The sequence below is a fragment of the Manis pentadactyla genome, chromosome 2 (assembly GCF_030020395.1).
Source record: "Manis pentadactyla isolate mManPen7 chromosome 2, mManPen7.hap1, whole genome shotgun sequence".
In the NCBI taxonomy this organism is placed as follows: Eukaryota; Metazoa; Chordata; class Mammalia; order Pholidota; family Manidae; genus Manis; species Manis pentadactyla.
The window spans coordinates 184,707,456-184,727,258 of NC_080020.1; the positions used below are offsets into that span (position 1 = coordinate 184,707,456).

The 19,803-nt window shown below is 36.1% G+C and overlaps 1 protein-coding gene across 4 annotated transcripts in view; it reads right to left on the minus strand.

Annotated features, from left to right (window-relative positions):
- Positions 1-3,227: 3,227 nt before the first annotated feature.
- Positions 3,228-19,803, minus strand: part of SANBR (SANT and BTB domain regulator of CSR) — a 69,452-nt gene continuing 52,876 nt past the window's right edge. For 2 of the 4 annotated variants that reach the window (XM_036926057.2, XM_036926055.2), the window contains exons 16-22: positions 16,115-16,206; positions 15,354-15,371; positions 14,891-14,919; positions 14,743-14,816; positions 14,177-14,265; positions 12,467-12,558; positions 3,229-5,981 (exon numbers count right to left, since the gene is read on the minus strand). In XM_036926057.2, coding sequence (XP_036781952.2) covers positions 5,945-5,981; positions 12,467-12,558; positions 14,177-14,265; positions 14,743-14,816; positions 14,891-14,919; positions 15,354-15,371; positions 16,115-16,206 — 431 coding nt within the window. In that variant the 3' untranslated portion in view covers positions 3,229-5,944. Of the gene's footprint in view, positions 5,982-12,466; positions 12,559-14,176; positions 14,266-14,742; positions 14,817-14,890; positions 14,920-15,353; positions 15,372-16,114; positions 16,207-19,803 lie in introns of all 4 variants that reach the window. The other 2 variants (XM_036926059.2, XM_057497173.1) reach the window with 2 other exon arrangements.

A 19,803-nucleotide genomic window follows, 5' to 3' on the forward strand; every position in this document is an offset into this window, starting at 1 on the left:
AATAAACAAGACAGATAAGCCTCTAGCCAGATATATTAAGAGAAAAAGAGAATCAACACACATCAACAGAATCAGAAACGAGAAAGGAAAAATCACGACAGACCCCATAGAAATGCAAAGAATTATTAGAGAGTACTATGAAAACCTATGTGCTAAGAAGCTGGAAAACCTAGAAGAAATGGACAACTTCCTAGAAAAATACAAACTTCCAAGACTGACCAAGGAAGAAAAACAAAAATTAAACAAACCAATTACCAGCAAAGAAATTGAAGCAGTAATAAAAAAACTACCAAAGAACAAAACCCCCGGGCCAGACGGATGTACCTCGGAATTTTACCAGATATACAGAGAAGACATAATACCCATTCTCCTTAAAGTTTTCCAAAAAATAGAAGAGGAAGGAATACTCCCAAACTCATTCTATGAAGCCAATATCACCCTAATACCAAAACCAGGCAAAGACCCCACCAAAAAAGAAAACTACAGACCAATATCCCTGATGAACGTAGACGCAAAAATACTCAATATATTAGCAAACCGAATTCATTAATAATACATCAAGAGGATCATACACCATGACCAAGTGGGATTCATCCCAGGGATGCAAGGATGGTACAACATTCGAAAATCCATCAACATCATCCACCACATCAACAAAAAGAAGGACAAAAACCACATGATCATCTCCATAGATGCTGAAAAAGCATTTGACAAAATTCAACAGCCATTCATGATAAAAACTCTCAACAAAATGGGTATAGAGGGCAAGTACCTCAACATAATAAAGGCCATCTATGATAAACCCACAGCCAACATCATACTGAACAGAGAGAAGCTGAAAGCTTTTCCTCTGAGATCGGGAACAAGACAGGGATGCCCACTCTCCCCACTGTTATTTAACATAGTACTGGAGGTCCTAGCCATGGCAATTAGACAAAACAAAGAAGCGCAAGGAATCCAGATTGGTAAAGAAGAAGTCAAACTGTCACTATTTGCAGATGACATGATATTGTACATGAAAAACCCTAGACTCCATTCCAAAACTACTAGAACTGATATCGGAATACAGCAAATTTTCAGGATACAAAATTAACACACAGAAATCTGTGGCTTTCCTATATACTAACAATGAACCAATAGAAAGAGAAATCAGGAAAAGAATTCCATTCACAATTGCATCAAAAAGAATAAAATACCTAGGAATAAACCTAACCAAAGAAGTGAAAGACCTATACCCTGAAAACTATAAGACACTCTTAAGAGAAATTAAAGAGGACACTAACAAATAGAAACTCATCCCATGCTCTTGGCTAGGAAGAATTAATATCATCAAAATGGCCATCCTGCCCAAAGGAATCTACAGATTTGATGCAATCCCTATCAAATTACCAACAGCATTCTTCAACTAACTGGAACAAATAGTGCAAAAATTCATATGGAACCACCAAAGACCCCGAATAGCCAAAGCAATCCTGAGAAGGAATAAAGTGTGGGGTGGGATCTCGCTCCCCAACTTCAAGCTCAACTACAAAGCCACAGTAATCAAGACAATTTGGTACTGGCACAAGAACAGAGTCACAGACCAATGGAACAGAACAGAGACTCCAGACATTAACCCAAACATATATGGTCAATTAATATTTTGATTTCGATAAAGGAGCCATGGACATACAATGGGGAAATGACAGTCTCTTCAACAGATGGTGCTGGCAAAACTGGACAGCTACATGTGAATGAAACTGGATCACTGTCTAACCCCATACACAAAAGTAAATTCGAAATGGATCAAAGACCTGAATGTAAGTCATGAAACCATAAAACTCTTACATAAAAACATAGGCAAAAATCTCTTGGACATAAACATGAGCGACTTCTTCATGAACATATCTCCCGGGGCAAGGGAAACAAAAGCAAAAATGAACAAGTGGGACTACATCAAGCTGAAAAGCTTCTGTACAGCAAAGGACACCATCAATAGAACAAAAAGGTACCCTACAGTATGGGAGAATATATTCATAAATGACAGATCTGATAAAGGGTTGACATCCAAAATATATAAAGAGTTCATGCACCTCAATAAACAAAAAGCAAATAATTCAATTAGAAAATGGGCTGAGGAGCTGAACAGACAACTCTCCACAGAAGAAATTCCAATGGCCAATGGACACATGAAAAGATGCTCCATATCATTAGTTATCAGAGAAATGCAAATTAAAACCATAATGAGATATCACCTCACACCAGTAAGGATGGCTACCATGCAAAAGACAAACAACAACAAATGTTGGCAAGATTGTGGAGAAAGGGGAACCCTCCTACACTGCTGGTGGGAATGTAAATTAGTTCAACCATTGTGGAAAGCAGTATGGAGGTTCCTCAAAAAGCTCAAAATAGAAATACCATTTGACCCAGAAATTCCACTTTTAGGAATTTACCCTAAGAATGCAGCAGCCCAGTTTGAAAAAGACAGATGCACCCCTATGTTTATCACAGCACTATTTACAATAGCCAAGAAATGGAAGCAACCTAAGTGTCCATCAGTAGATGAATGCATAAAGAAGATGTATTACATATACACAATGGAATATCATTCAGCCATAAGAAGAAAACAAATCCTACCATTTGCAACAACATGGATGGAGCTAGAGGGTATTATGCTCAGTGAAATACGCCAGGCAGAGAAAGACAAATACCAAATGATTTCACTCATATGTGGAGTATAAGAACAAAGAAAAACTGAAGGAACAAAACAGCAGCAGAATCACAGAACCCAAGAATGGACTAACAGTAACCAAAGAGAAAGGGACTGAGGAGAATGGGAGGGAAGAGAGGGTTAAGGGTGGGGAAAAAGAAAGGGGGTATTACAATTAGCATGTATAATATGGAGGGGGGACTTGGGGAGGGCTGTGCAACACAGAGAAGACAAGTAGTGATTCTACAACATCTTACTACACTGATGGACAGTGACTGTAATGGGGTTTGTCGGGGGGACTTGGTGAAGGGGGAACCCTAGTGAACATAATGTTCTTCATGTAATTGTAGATTAATGGTAACAAAATAAAAATAAATAAACAAATTGTTCCAAGAAGGTGTTGGAACATGCTGATAGGCCCAGATTCCAATCCCAGTGTGTAGGTTACTTCACCTCCCTGAGCTTTCTTCTCCACCTATAAAATGGGGATGACACCCAACTGGGGGGTTTACTGTGAGGCTAAAGGAGATAAGGCATCCAAGAAAGCTAGCTCCGTCCTCAGCATTTACATTCGACAAATAGCACTACTCTTCTACATCACCTCTAGTTTGATAAGAACTGGCCTTATACACATATAGTAAGAGGCAAGCTAGCTACATTTACTCCAGGAAAGATACATCTTGGAAGGAGGGCTGCTATTAGACTATGGTGGAGTCTTCACCCTCTCCCCCTCAGTTAATGTTTTTGAAAACAGAACAGGTCCCTCACTACAACATATCAGAGTTTTCTTACCTAGCTCTTCTTACAAATGATGTTTACTCTTCCTAAACAACACAGGACCTTTAATATAATAAAGTAACAAATGATGCCCTAGCAACCACTAAAGTATTAGAGACCTCTTTTCTTTCTTGCATTAGACACAAATACACATCATTCTTAGCAACTCAGATTATAAGAAGATGAATATCAAACCTTCATCTTAAAAAATCTAAGGCTCCTTTCAAAATATTAAAATAACAATGCAACACAACAACAATTAACATTTATGGAGGGCTTAGCCAGAAAGTACTGCATTGTTTTAGGTCTACAAATCATTTAATTCACCAACAATCCTACAAGGATGGGAATATTATCCCCATATCATCTTAACATTAATCTTAATATTATCCCCAAAACATCTCACAATATCTGGCTGAGTGTTCTGAAAAAGGAAAATTACAGACAAAACAATACAGCAGTGTAGAATCAGCACTATTACCGAATAATCTTTTCTGCAGTATTTTATCCCTCAAATGCGTTGCTGAATCTTTACCAGAATAAAATAAAAAATTTAAAAATACTGAAATTTACAAAGTTTACCTTGTAACAGCTAATTTTCATGAAAACCTGTCACATAGGGACCATCCAGACTTTTTCTGAGAAGATGGACTGATTCAAATCAAGGACTTTTCAAACAACTTTTGTCATTAACATTTATTTCCACCAGAGAAATTTTAATTCAGAATTAATATAAGGTGAAACCTCACAGTATTTGGCAAAAGAAAAGCTATTTAGAGGTTGATGAAAATGTGGTACCTGTGTTATGTATTATGGACACTAACAAAATAAAACCATACTCTGAAGATATCAAATTCTGATAAACGCTGGTTTGTAAAAATCAATTCAGTCGTACAGCTCCCCAAGGGAGAAGAAGCAATTTGCCTTTTCACCATCAGTTAAAAATCAAGAGTGTATTTCCTCTTCTAGTTGAGACCATCACATGACATATAACATGTACAAACCTAAATTCTTTTAATCAGAGAATATAGTAAATTAAACAAGGCTCTGGTATTTAACAGGGTTTACAGATCATGTATAAAACATTTTCTTTTGAAAATAAAAATTTTATAATCTTTTTCAAAATATCAAACAGTTGAAAAATATACAAACTGGAACAAAATTTCCAAACAGAAGTTCAAAATGCTTGGCAAAGCCATACATATATAACATCAAAAAACATCCAGTTCAGTTACCAACTAAAACACGCACTGAAAAAAATAATTTCTGTACATGTAAACTGATTGTAAAATTTTAACATTTCAATGGAAATTGGAGTTCTGTCACACATTATCAGTCTGTTCTCTAAATAATATGTTGAAATTTCAATTATAAGGCAAATGAAGACTAAAACTAGAAACAGTGCGTCTTACAGTTTTTCAGAGACCAACATGTAATTTCCAAACACATAATTTTTTTATATGCTTATGGTCTGGAAAAAATTTTCCCTGAGCACTCTTTCTGCTTGGTCAGAAAAATTAATTGGTTTGTAGAGAAAATTTTTATTTTCATTTCTTTTGAATATATGCGATTTTTTACCCATTTTGGAATATTTTCTTCTAGATATTACTAAAGTAGTAATTATAACTGTTTTAAGGGGCTATTGGAATGGCTACAGAAATATGGCTGGGTTTTAGAGACCTGAGAACTGTATGATGGATGTCTCACACAACTGAAATGATTTACTATCCTAAAACTATCAAAAGTCATTTTAACATATTCAGAATGGCACTAGCTTCACAGAGGAAAGGGGTAATAATCAGTAATTTCAGCTCAAATGACCAATAGAAAAACATTAAAAACTGAGGAAAAAAAGTTGGATTACCATTGTGTTTTCCATGGAATAATGTTGAAAAAATGAACCCTTCTGCCTAACACAGGAAATACCTCACCTTGAAACTTTATTCAATGCAATCTTGAAATCTGTCACTTCTTAATATTCATGCAAACTTAAAATTAGCATCACTGGGAATTTCATCACATGAACTGCAGTTCTCGATGCTATCCCAAGATTTACAGCCAAAAGACATACCACAATCAGTGCACATGCACAGTACCATATCAGCTGTGTCCCCTTAATTTTTTTTACTTCTTAAAAATTTTATTTTAGCTGCTTGAGAGTTTAGGCTTCTTCCTTTCCAAATAAATAAAAGAGAACAGATATTAGGAGTCTTAGCTATGCAAATTGTGAATACTAATTTTTCTACATAACCTAGCATCACACTAAAAGAAAATTAGATTTAAGAAGTTTCATATTTAGGTTTCATAAGACTGCATACATTTTCCTTAGCATTATGATTTATGTGGCTTGCAAGAATAATACATAATTTAGAACATTTAGAAGTCATTGTTCTGAAGATCTTCAAGAAGCGAGCAATTTTTAGTTGTTCAGAGGTATGTCTTCTGTCTTTGTAGTTAGTTATGTGGTAAGGTGTCTTATGCAGGACGCCCTGGACCAAAACGGCTTTTAGACCTACATTTTTTAAACAGAGAAGAATGTCAGAGGTGCTTCTAAAACAATAGGAAACTGTTGCTGGTTTAGGTTATCTTTGCTCGACAGTATCAAAGTTTAATGAAACTTTATATAGTGCCACAATCCACTTTTAAAAACCCTTGGAGTGAAATGGCTTCTGGAATTGAGTTATTTTTTGAGTTTTGGGAGATAATATTATGCATTATGGATCTGGAGCAGTGCCCCATAATCAAACACATCAATGGTAAAATAAGTGAATATTTACATTAAGTAGGATGGATAACACTTATAAAAAGTACCAAAGTAATTCAGTTTAGGTTTGAGTTGCCACAAATATATGAAGAAATTTTTTGGTTTTGTGAGCTCTTTGTATTTCAGAATTGCAGATAGACGTTTGGATCTGTAGTATTAATGATCAAATCTAAGTAACTGTTAGTTTTTAAAAGAATATGTGATAAAATGACATAGGACCCAGAAGTTAGAACTTTTATTAAGAGAAATAATATAAAACAAGAAATGAGAGAAGACTTCAATGATTTATATTAAGTAACTATATAACCTATAAATAGCATAAAAATTCTACTAATTCATGGAAGCACTACAGTTTACATTTTTATCAGCTTGTATTTCATCTGTTGTCTCAGCTTACTCAATAAACAGAAAATGAAAAAAAATTATATTCATTAAATTTTTTTATTTTGATATCATTAATCTACAATTACATGAAGAACATTATGTTTACTAGGCTCCCCCTTCACTGAGTCCCCTCCATAAACCCTATTATAGTTACTGTCCATCAGCATAGTAAGATGCTATAGAATCACTACTTGTCTTCTCTGTGTTGTACTGCCTTCCCCATGCACCCACCCCCCACATTATACATGCTAATCGTAATGCCCTCTTTCTTTTTCTCCGCCCTTATCCCTACCTTCCCACCCATCCTCCCTGGTCCCTTTCCCTTTGGTAACTGTTAGTCCCTTCTTGGGTTCTGTGATTCCGCTGCTGTTTTGTTCCTTCAGTTTTTCTTTTGTTCTTATATTCCACATGAGTGAAATCATATAGAACATGTCTTTCTCCACCTGGCTTATTTCACTGAGCATAATACCCTCTAGCTCCATCCATGTTGTTGCAAATGGTAGGATCTGTTTTCTTCTTCTGGCTGAATAATATTTCATTGTGTATATGTACCACATCTTCTGTATCCATTCATCTACTGATGGACACTTAGATTGCTTCCATTTCTTAGCTACTGTAAATAGTGCTGTGATAAACATAGGGGTGCATCTGTCTTTTTCAAACTGGGCTGCTGCATTCTTAGGGTAAATTCCTAGGAATGGAAATCCTGGGTCAAATGGTATTTCTATTTTGAGCTTTTTGAGGAACCTTCATACTGCTTTTCACAATGGCTGAACTAATTTACATTCCCACCAGCAGTGTAGGAGGGTTCCCATTTCTCCACAATCTTGCCAACATTTGTTGTTGTTTGTCTTTTGGATGGTGGCGATCCTTACTGGTGTGAGGTGATATCTCATTGTGGTTTTAAATTACATTTCTCTGATGACTAGTGATGTGGAGCATCTTTTAATGTGTCTACTGGCCATCTGAATTTCTTCCTTGGCGAACTGTCTGTTCAGCTCCTTTGCCCATTTTTTAACTGGATTATTTGCTTTTTGTTTGTTGAGGTGTGTGAGCTCTTTATATATTTTGGATGTCAACCCTTTATCAGATCTGTCATTTAGGAATATATTCTCCCATACTGTAGGGTACCTTTTTGTTCTATTGATGGTGTCCTTTCCTGTACAGAAGCTTTTCAGCTTGATGTATTCCCATTTGTTCATTTTTGCTTTTGTTTCCCTTGTCTGGGGAGATATGTTCATGAAGAAGTCACTCATGTTTACATCCATGAGATTTTTGTCTATGTTTTTTTCTAAGAGTTTTATGGTTTTATGACTTATATTCAGGTCTTTGATCCATTTCGAATTTACTTTTGTGTATGGGGATACACAGTGGTCCAGTTTCATTCTCTTACATGTAGCTGCCCAGTTTTGCCAGCACCAACTGTTGAAGAGGCTGTCATTTCCCCATTGTATATCCATGGCTCCTTTATCAAATATTAATTGATCATATATGTTTGGGTTAATGTCTGGAGTCTCAATTCTGTTACATTGGTCTGTGGCTCTGTTCTTGTGTAGTACCAAATTGTCATGATTACTGTGGCTTTGTAGTAGAGCTTGAAGTTGGGGAGAGACATCCCCCGCCACTTTATTCTTCCTTCTCAGGAATGCTTTGGCTTTTCAGGGTTTTTGATGGTTCTATATGAATTTTTGAATTATTTGTTCCAGTTCGTTGAAGAATGCTGTTGGTAATTTGATAGGGATTGCATTGAATCTGTATATTGCTTTGGGCAGGATGGCCATTTTGACGATATTAATTCTTCCTAGCCAGGAGCATGGGATGAGTTTCCATTTGTTAGTGTCCTCTTTAATTTCTCTTAAGAGTGTCTTGTAGTTTTCAGGGTAAAGTTCTTTCACTTCTTTGGTTAGGTTTATTCCTAGGTATTTTATTCTTTTTGAAGCTATTGTGAATGGGATTGTTTTCCTGATTTCTCTATTAGTTCATTATTGGTGTATAGGAAAGCCACAGCTTTCTGGGTATTAATTTTGTATCCTGCAGTTTTGCTGAATTCCAAAATTAGTTCCAGTAGTTTTGGAGTGGAATCTTTAGGGTTTTTATGTACAATATCATGTCATCTGGAAATAGTGACAGTTTAACTTCTTTACCAATCTGGATTCCTTGTATTTCTTTGTTTTGTCTAATTTCTGTGGCTGGGACCTCCAGTACTATGTTGAATAACAGTGGGGAGAGTGGGCATCCCTGTCTTGTTTCCGATCTCAGAGGAAAAGCTTTCAGCTTCTCGCTGTTCAGTATGATGTTGGCTGTGGGTTTATCATATATGGGCTTTATTATGTTGAGGTACTTGCCCTGTATACCCATTTTATTGAGAGTTTTTATCACGAATGGATGTTAATCTTGTCGAATGCTTTTTCAGCATCTATGGAGATGATCATGTGGTTTTTGTCCTTCTTTTTGTTGATGTGGGGGATGATGTTGATGGATTTTCGAATGTTGTACCATCCTTGCATCCCTGGGATGAATCCCACTTGGTCATGGTGTATGACCCTTTTGATGTATTTTTGAATTTGGTTTGCTAATATTTTATTGAATATTTTTGCATCTATGTTCATCAGGGATATTGGTCTGTAGTTTTCTTTTTGGGTGGGGTCTTTGCCTGGTTTTGGTATTAGGGTGATGTTGGCTTCATAGAATGAGTTTGGGTATTATGTCTTCTCTGTATGTCTGATAAAATTCCGAGGTAAATCCATCTGGCCCAGGGGTTTTGTTCCTGGGTAGTTTTTTGATTAGCGCTTCAATTTCGTTGCTGGTAATTGGTCTGTTTAGATTTTCTGTTTCTTCTGGGTCAGTCTTGGAAGGTTGTATTTTTCTAGGAAGTTGTCCATTTCTCCTAGGCTCTCCAGCTTGTTAGCATATAGGTTTTCATAGCATACTCTAATAGTTCTTTGCATTTCTATGGGGTCTGTTGTGATTTTTCCTTTCTCGTTTCTGATTCTGTTGATGTGTGTTGATTCTGTTTTTCTCTTAATAAATCTGGCTAGAGGCTTATCTGTTTTGTTTATTTTCTCAAAGAACCAGCTCTTGGTTTCACTGATTTTTTTTCTATTGTTTTATTCTTCTCAATTTTATTTATTTCTTCTCTGATCTTTATCATGCCCCTCCTTCTGCTGACCTTAGGCCTCATTTGTTCTTCATTTTCCTAATTTCGATAATTGTGACATTAGACTATTCATTTGGGATTGTTCTTCCTTCTTAAAGTATGACTGGATTGCTATATACTTTCCTCTTAGACCTGCCTTTGCTGCATCCCACAGAAGTTGGGGCTTTGTGTTGTTGTTGTCATTTGTTTACATATATTGCTTGATCTCTATTTTAATTTGGTCGTTGATCCACTGATTATTTAGGAGCATGTTGTTAAGCCTCCATGTGTTTGTGAGCCTTTTTGCTTTCTTTGTACAATTCATTTCTAGTTTTATACCTCTGTGGTCTGAAAAGTCGGTTGGTAGGATTTCAATCTTTTTAATTTACTGCGGCTCTTTTTGTGGCCTAGTATGTGGTCTATTCTGGAAAATGTTCCATGTGCACTTGAGAAGAATGTGTATCCTGTTGCTTTTGGGTGTAGAGTTCTGTAGATGTCTATTAGGTCCATCTGTTCTAGTCTGATGCTCAGTGCCTCTGTGTCCTTATTTATTTTCTGTCTGGTGGATCCATTGCAGGCTTTAGACTCGTGGTTACCAAAGGTTCAAGGTTAGCTTCTTTATTATCTTACTGTCTAACTTAACTCAGTTATTGAGCTATTATAAACACTGTCTGATGTTTCTTTATTTCTCTCCCTTCTTATTCCTCCTCCTCCATTCTTTATATGTTGGGTGTTTTATTCTGTGCTCTTTTGCGTTTCCTTTGACTGCTTTTGTGAGTCGTTGATTTTATTTTTTGCCTTTAGTTAGTATTTGGTTGGTCTGCTTTCTTTGCTGTGATTTTATTTTCTCTGGTGACATCTATTTAGCCTCAGTAATGCTCCCATTTAGAGCAGTCCCTCTAAAAGACCCTGTGGAGGGTGGTTTGTGGGAGGCAAATTCCCTCAACTTCTGCTTATGTGGGAATTGTGTAATCCCTCCTTCATATTTAAATGGTAATCGTGCTGGATACGGTATCCTTGGTTCAAGGCCCTTCTGTTTCACTGCATTGAATATATCACGCCATTCTCTTCTGACCTCTAAGGTTTCTGTTGAGAAGTCTGATAATAGCCTGATGGGTTTTTCCTTTGTAGGTGACCTTTTTCCTCTCTAGCTGCCTTTAAAACTCTGTCCTTGTCCTTGATCTTTGCTATTTTAATTATTATGTGTGTTGGTGTTGTCCTCCTTGGGTCCCTTCTATTGGGAGTTCTGTGTGCTTCTGTGATCTGAGTGACTATTTCCTCCCCCAGTTTGGGGAAGTTTTCAGCAATTATTTCTCCAAATACACTTTCTATCCCTTTTCTCTCTCTTCTTCTTCTGGGGTCCCTATAATGCGGATATTGTTCCTTTTGGATTGGTCACACAGTTCTCTTAATATTGTTTCATTTCTGGAGATCCTTTTACCTTTCTCTGTGTCAGCTTCTATGCACTCCTATTCTCTGGTTTCTATTCCATTAATGTCCTCTTGTATCTCGTCCATTCTGCTTTTAAGTCCTTCCAGAGATTGTTTTATTTCTGTAGTCTTCCTCCCTACTTTGTCGGTTAGCTCTTAAATTTTTCTTTCAGCTCCATCAGCATGGTTATGATCTTTATTTTGAATTCTTTTTCAGGTAGATTGGTTAGGTCTATCTCCCCAGGTTCCCTCTCAGGGGAGGATGTCTGTGTGATTCTGGTCTGGATCAAATTATTCTGCCTTTTCATGGTGATAGAGGTAGTTGTGGGGAGTTGGCACGTGTGTCAGCTGGGAGAACGTCCCTTGCTAGTTTGTGCCCTTCCTCTCCTGGGAGAACAGCAACCCCTAGTGGTTTGTGGTGGCAGCTGCGCAGAGATGGGGCCTCTTAGTCTGGCCCAGGTGGCTGCTGTGGGTGTGGCTGGTCTCAGGCTGTTGCTCTGCTATGGCAGGGCTGCATCGCAGGGGAAACGGGCGGGAGGCTGTTTAATGCCGTGAGGGGCCTCCAATCTGCGCTGCCGCCCAGGGGTTTAGAGCAACCAGAGTTCCCCAGGATTCCCAGATGCTGGGCTGAGTGCACCAGGACGCTTCCATCCAGCTGTGAGGCCCCTGTCCCTTTAAGACTTTCAAAAAGCACTCGCTTTTCTTTTTCTCAGGGGCACCAGCTGCGGGGACCCGCTCGCAGGTTTTAGTGTTCTGTTTCCCTAGTATCCAGCACACCACGCACTGTGTGCCTGCGTTCCCGGTGGGGATGGCTGGGGCTGGGTAGTTAGCAGTCCTGGGCTCCCTCTCCCTCCCCAGTCCTACTCCTCTCCTCCCACTGGGAGCTGGGGTTAGGGGCACGCTCAGGTCCCGCGGGGCCTTGACTGGTATCTTACCCCCTTCGTGAGGTGTAGATGTAGCCTGGCTGTTGTCCTGTGTCTTCTGGTCTCTCTTTTAGGAAGAGTTGTATTTGTTGTATTTTCAAAAATATATATGGTTTTGGGAGGAGATTTCCGCTGCTCTACTCATGCCGCCAACTTGGCTCCTCTCCCACATTCATTAAATTTTGTCTTAACTTTTAAATTAAAATGTGGTTGTGATTAATGTGCTGTTGATGTAATCCTTGAAACCAGACAAAACTAAACTGAAATTGTATGTCTGTAGTGTTCATATGATTTTCCCTAAAAAAGAAAAATAATCACCTCAAAGCCAGTGGCATTCTGAGTTCATCTGTGCTGATTTACCTTGTGTTTTTCTCTGAGCTGCTTTGCCTCATGCTGACTGGCACAGAGGCCTTGATCTGTGCTTCAAGCCTGGAATAAATACCTCCTGCAAACTGCATGGTAAAGGAGAAAAATTAAATTATTATAATTTCTACAGAATCAATGGAAGTTCTGCTTTATTAAAACTGCATTGCTTTTTAATTTAGAATTTTGATTTTTTACATACAGTAAAATTCATGCTTTTTAGTGTAGAGTTCTGAGGTTTGACAAATGGGTACAATTGTGTGACCATTGTAATAATGGATACATACAACAGTTCCATCACCCCAAGAAAATACCTCTTTTAAGTCAATCTATTTGTTACCACCAATTCCTGGCAAAAGCATTTAAGTAAATTTTAAGTCTTTACATTTTTGTATTTTCCAAAACATTATATAAATAGAATCATACAGTCAGTAGCCTTTTGAATGTGGCTATTTTCTCTTAGCATAGTGTAGAGGAGATCAACCTATGTTGTTGCATGTATCATAGATACCAAAGTAGGTTTTTCTTTTTTATATGTGCCGCAGTCTGTTTATTCGTTCAGCAGGTAAAGGACATTCGGGTTGTTTCTAGTTTTTGGTGAATGTGAATAAAGCTATTATAAACTGTGTGAACTGATCAATATGGTGAGTGAATGTCTAAACTTTGTAAGAAGCTGACAAACTGTCTTCCAAAATGGCTTTTCCTTTAGGCATCCCTGTTAGCTATATGCGAGAGCCCCTGTTGCTCTACATCCTGGCCAGCTTTTTTTTTCTCTTATGTTTAGACATTCTAGGTGGTATGTAATGGTATCTCATTGAGGTTTTAATTTACATTTCTCTATTGACTAATGTTGTTGCATCTTTTCATGTGCTTATTTGCCATCTTTATCCCTTCTCTCATAAAATGGTTAATCTTTGCCCGTTAATTTTTGTTGAATTATTTTATTATTGTAGTTTGAAAGTTCTTTATATATTCTGGATAAAAATCCTTTCTGGATGGAAAAGATAAGGGTTTTACACATATTTTCTCATAGTTCGTGGCTTATCCTTTCATTCTCTTAATAGTGTCTTTCAAAAACAAGAACTTTTCAGTTTTGATGAAGTCCAATTTGTCAATTTTTTCTTTTATGGATCATGCTTTTGGTGTCATAGCTAAGAAATATTTGCCTAATGGTCATAAAGATTTTTTAATGTTTTCTTTTAGATGTTTCATAGGGAAATAAATTTTTAAAAGAACAAGGGCAAGAGTTATTGTGACTACATAATACCAATAATCATGACACTATGACTAATATGTAAGTCTAGTACGAATATAGGTATTTCTAGTCATCATTTTCAGCAAGATACCACCTTACTTTAGAGAGAATACCTAAGCATACATGCAGAGTTGACTGAAATCAGCAACTTCTAGAAAGTCACTCTCTGGGTAGTCAGCATTTGGTTAGCAATGCAATTAATCTATTCTTGGTATGACATTACAATTTCAGCAACAATGTACTTTATTATGTGCGTTATAGAGCACCTATGGACCATGGACAATAAGAGGTACTGGAAAGCTTTTGAGAATGAACTGGCTAACTGGTACAGAATATAAAACTATTAAAATTACTCTTCTAAAATTCTGCCTAAAATATTTTTATACTCCTCATGGTGAAAGTAGGGAAGTGTAGTCAAGCAAACACAGTACACACTAGTATATAATTCTTACTTCTTTTGCTTCCTTTGACTTCACTCGGTCCAGATCACCTAATCTCATCTTTATTAGGTGCCCTGTAATTTCAGACATCCGCCGCTGATCTAAAAGTAACAAATAACAAACCTTACTTTTGCATGAGGATGATTTATAACTTTTACTTCTTAAAGGCTGCAATCATGAGCATTTATGAAAATATCATTGTATATTACTTTAAAGACATATACACCTATTTATCTTTGAAGAATTTTAGGCAGCAAGAGACAAAATGGCTCAAACATCGATAACTGTGTTGCTTTTAACATTACTGCAAACCAACCTAGAACATATTCAGTCATCTTTAGAGTAAAAATAATGAACAAGTCAGTTTGAGAGACCTCAAAACCATAGGTACATAAAACAATATATTATCTTCTGGGATTGTCTAGTAATAAAACTCTGGTGGATGCCTAAGGAATGTGCTAATTCTGGACCTTATTTCAGTTGGAACCTTTAAAGCTACTCAACATACTTCATAAAATGAAAGATTCCTCTCTGTTATTTATACCTAACTTGTACATTACCCAGATTGTGAAACTTACCATCTTCTCTTTGTGCATCCTGGTTGAATCTCAAGGATCTTGTGGCATCCCACTTATTCTTCTGCATACTCACACTACTGAGAAAATTAAAAATCAGCACTGATGCATTAAGAGTGGACATCTGATTAGATTAAGGAGGAATACTCACATGAAAGGAGACACGTCTCTAGAAGTTGGCTAAGAAAAAGGAGACATTAAGGCCCAATTAGAAAATATTTACTCATTAGTGTTAATTAAAGAGCTTACGTTTATTAAATGCAAGACACTGTATCAAGAACATTACAAGTATTATTTCATTTAAGCCTTGTAACAACCATATGAGACAGGTACTATTATTATCTTTATAATAAAACAGGTTCGGAGAAGTTAAGAAATCTGTCCAAAAAGATACAGACCAAGAATTTGAACCCACTTGACCTGTCTGACCTGGAAGCCCCAGCTTAAGCAACTTTTTAGAATTCACCCATTCATGTATTTGTGGTACTTAACAATCCATCCAATGGAATTGTGTGGAACTTTTCTCAACCAGCCTCTCACACATTTTTAAAATCTCTTTTAGCCAACTGTGGTTATTACTGTCCTCTTATTCCTACCTGGCTTTTTATCCCTACCTGGCTTTTTATCCCTTCCTTTGAAGGCACGGGGAGAGAAAAATTTATTTTAAAAGATAGTTTATTAAAAATTTTTTAAGTTTATCTTACTTCTTGAATAAGTAATATTGGTTCAAAATTCAAAAGGTTCAAATAGCACATGTAATAAAAAGCCTCTGTCCCCCAAACATTCAGTTCTTTTCCATAGAGGCAACAATTTTATAAATTTCTTGTGTAGTTTTCCAGAGATATCTTATGTATATACAAGGAAATTCATAAATATTATTCTACTTATTCTACACATATGGTAATATAAATATGTCACTATGCATTCCTTTTTTTTTAACCTATCAATGTATCTTAGAGATCTTTATTCTCAGTCTCTATGGAACTTCTTCATTCATTTTTACACTGCTAGCATTCTATTGTATTTTTTAAAATCGGAATATAGTTGGTATACAGTATTTTATTAGTTTCAGATGTACAGCAGTGATTTGACAATTATATACATTACCAAATGGTCAGCATAGCAAGTATTGCCACCCTCTGCCATCACACCAAGATACTACAACATATGGGATAATCTTCATGCTGTCCTTCCATTCCTGTGACTGATCTATTTTATAATTTGAAGTTTGTACCTCTTTAACCCTTTCACCTACTTCACCCATCCTCCCTCCCCCATTGGGGTACTTTTACTCTTCTTTTTCAGATTTTTCCTGGCTATACTTGCTTATTTCTCAATGTGAACCTTAGAATTGTAATAGACAATTTAGAATTACCTTTTCCAAAGCCTTTTCTTTCTTCTGACAACAAGGTGAAGATATCTGCTTTTTTGGTTGTTTAGTGAACTTCTTTGGCTTTTCCTTTTTCCCTGGTAACAGAAGGTCAATGTTATGAGCATAAGTTCAATATACTTCTCCAATGCACTAGTTACTTCCAAACAATAAAACCATTTAAAAATTTGTTTTTTTTAAAACTAATAAATTATCGCTGGATAAAAAATAAATACATGAGGAAGTAAAACCAAAAGTGATCTATAGGAGTTCACTTTAATCACCTCTCTTCTTTCTATGTGACAACCTTTGAGGGCAAAATGAGGGCAATGAATTAAAAGTCCCAATTAACTTAAATGTAGAAAGACGTTAAGGAAAACTACCTGTTTGTTTCTCTGAATCTAATTTGACAGTGGAGTCATCTCCTACATCCAAAATTTTATATAAATGAAAACTATAGCACAAATAAACACAGTCTGAGAATGGGAGGAGAGAACTCACAAAAAATCTTGTCTTTTGCCTAGGCAGGAGTTAGGGCATGAAGGCAAAAATGGAAGTAGAACAGAAATGATTTTAGGAAGAAGAAGATTTGGGACAAATTGTATTCTGGACTAGCGCATTCCTACAGACAATATTCTGAATTTATTCTGGCTGAGAGTTTAGAGGGAAAGGAGAGGAGGAGAGAGGAAGGAGGGGAAAGAGGCATTTCTCTAAAAACAATGGGTGAAGGTAAGGGTAATACATTTCATCACTATTTCACAAACATCAATTATTTGTATACCACCTGTACAATTTTTGCTCTGTCATTTAAAAGGGAAACTTTATATTATCATAATTGGAAAACTTATAAAATATGCTACAAAGAAGGTAATCTTGAAGATATTAGAATAAAAACAAAACAATATTAATCATCTAGAGAGATTTATTTGCCTACTGGAAAATTCTGAGCCTCTGACATGTGTTTCTTTGTTAAACTGGGAGATTACCCAGTGTTATAAAATGGCTAAAAGACATGATAGGTGGGACATCTTATAATGGCAATGTGAAGACAGTTCCCTCCAAAGAAGGAAATGATAACTACAGAACAAAAAAATTATAAAAGACCATCTGCAATACTGGCAAAGAATCAAAAGAAGGTAGAAAGTTGAGCACTACATTTAGAAGATGCATGAGGTATGAACTGTGAATTTAGGACCTTCTTGCCTGCAGGGACTGACTTCCCAATCTCCCCGGTTCAGGGAGGAAAAATCACAGCCTTAGAAGCTCCAGGGAGAAGATGAGAGTTCAAAAGAACAGAGAAGCTGGCAATTTAAAGGGCAAATTTTGGAGGCAAGAAAGTAAAAAACCTGAAATCTAAAATGTGAAGATATACTCTGCCCAGATTCCTAGCTGAGTGTTAAAATCATGCAAGTGTATGGGAGATCCTAAGAAGCCCAGCTGAAAAAGGCAAGCAGAAACTAGGGTGGGGTGCCAACCCTTGCAAGATAGAACTGCCTTTAGTGAGATGTAGGTTTCTTTTGCCTTTGATAGAACGCTTTCCCCAAACTGCATATAGCTTGAGCTTCTGATAGCAGAAGGCTTATTGACTTGAGGTGTCATAGGTCAGACTTGGGACTGGAAAAACAAGTAGAAATCTGGAAGGAACCCATAAGAAGGTAAGCCAGGGGAACACTAAGCAGGTAAGTCTCCAAATCCTAGTATCAATTCTGCCCATATCCTTGGCTGAACTCTACACTACACAGGGTGGTGTATCCCCTGGCGGACAGGCTAAAGAAGCAGCAGTTAGCAGCCAAGAAAAACCTGTGCAAAGATACCATCCACTGCACACCATGGAGGAGACTGATTTTGCAATTTAGATCAGGTACATTAACTACCTACTAGAATGAAAAAAACCAACAACTCTCAGAACAAAACATTTCAAGAGTTGTACAGAGATAATCTATAATGTCTAGTTTTCAACCAAAAGTTATAAGAAGAAGAAATTGAAAAGTGTGACTCACTCAGAAAAAAAAAAAACAGTGAATGGAAATTGATTCTGAGACAGTCTGCATGTTGGATCGAGCAGACAATAATTTCACAGCAGCTATTATTATAAATATATTCAAATGGAAAAAATGGTGTTATTGAGTAAACACATAGGAAATCTCAATAAAGAAATGAAAACTATAAAAGAACAAAGCAGAAATACTAGAGCTGAAAAGCATAATAATTGAAATAAAAAATTTTACTAGATGGGCTCAAGAAAAAATCTGAAATGGCAGAAGAATGAATGAAGAAGCTCAACAAATCCGACGTAAGATAAAGAGAAAGAAAACCACACCTAGGTATATCACAGCAAAGCTTCTGAAAGTCAAAGATATAAAAAAAAGTCTTGAAAGGAGCAGGTTAAAAAAGGCACATTACACACAGGGGAACAAGAATATCAATGATGGACTTCTCCTCAGAAACAATGGAGGCCAGAATACATTGGAATGACTAAGCCAAAGTGTTGAAAGCAAAAAAGTTCCATAAAGTCTTGTTTTATTTAACCAGGAGGAAAACTATATTTAAAAAACAAAAGTGAAATAAAGACATTTTTAGATAAATAAAAACAAGAGAATTCATTGCCAGTATACTGGCACTCTAGGAAATAATGAAATTTCTTCAGAATGAAAGAAAGTAACATCAGATGGCAACTCAGGCATAAAGAAAAATGGTAAATATGTGGGTAAATAAAAAATACTAAATGTAAATTTTTTTCTTTTGTTCCCTTACATTCTTTAAATAACAAATGTTTAAAACAAAAAATCATAAAACTTTTGGGCTTATAATGTATAGAATATATATGACAATAGCACAAAGAAGGGAAAGCAAATGGAGCTATATTACTTTAAGGTTCTTATATTTTATCTGAAGTAATTCATATTCATTTTAGTAGACTGAGATATAGGTTGAAAATCCATGTTGCAATCTTTAGAACAACCAAATGCAAAGAAATATAACTAAAAACCTAATAAAGTAGTTCAAATGATACACCAAAATTATTTTCTTAGCACAAAGAATGCAGAAAAGAAACAAAAACCTTTGGGGCAATTAGAAAATGAATAGCAAAATGGCAGAACTAATATAACCAAATCAATAAATACTTAAGATATAAATGAAATGCTCTAATCAAAAGTCAGAGATTGTCAAACTGGATAAAAAAAGCTGTTTCCAACAATATGCTATCTACAAAGTATGCACTTTAAAAAACACAAACAGGTTGAAAATAAAAGGATAGAAAAAAGATATACCATCCAAACAGTGAATGAAAGAACTCTAGAGTGAGATTATATTAATATCAAACAAAACAGACTTTAACATCATTAGTTGTACTATAGACAAAGAGGGATACATCATAATGATAAGAATCAATACACTATCAATGTATGTGTGCCTAATCATAAAGCTCTAACATACACAGAACAAAAACTGATAGACTTAAAAGGAAAAAATACATAAATTAACATTTACAGCTGGAGATTCCAACACCCACCCCTCTCTTACTAACTGATAAAACAAGTAGAAAATTAGCACAATGATAGATTTGTGCCAGATAGTCAACTTGAACTGACATTTATGGACTTCTCTAATAATAACAGCATTTATTCACATTCTTTTCATGAATATCCAGAATATTTCTCAATAAAATTTAAAGGACGAAACCACATATAGTA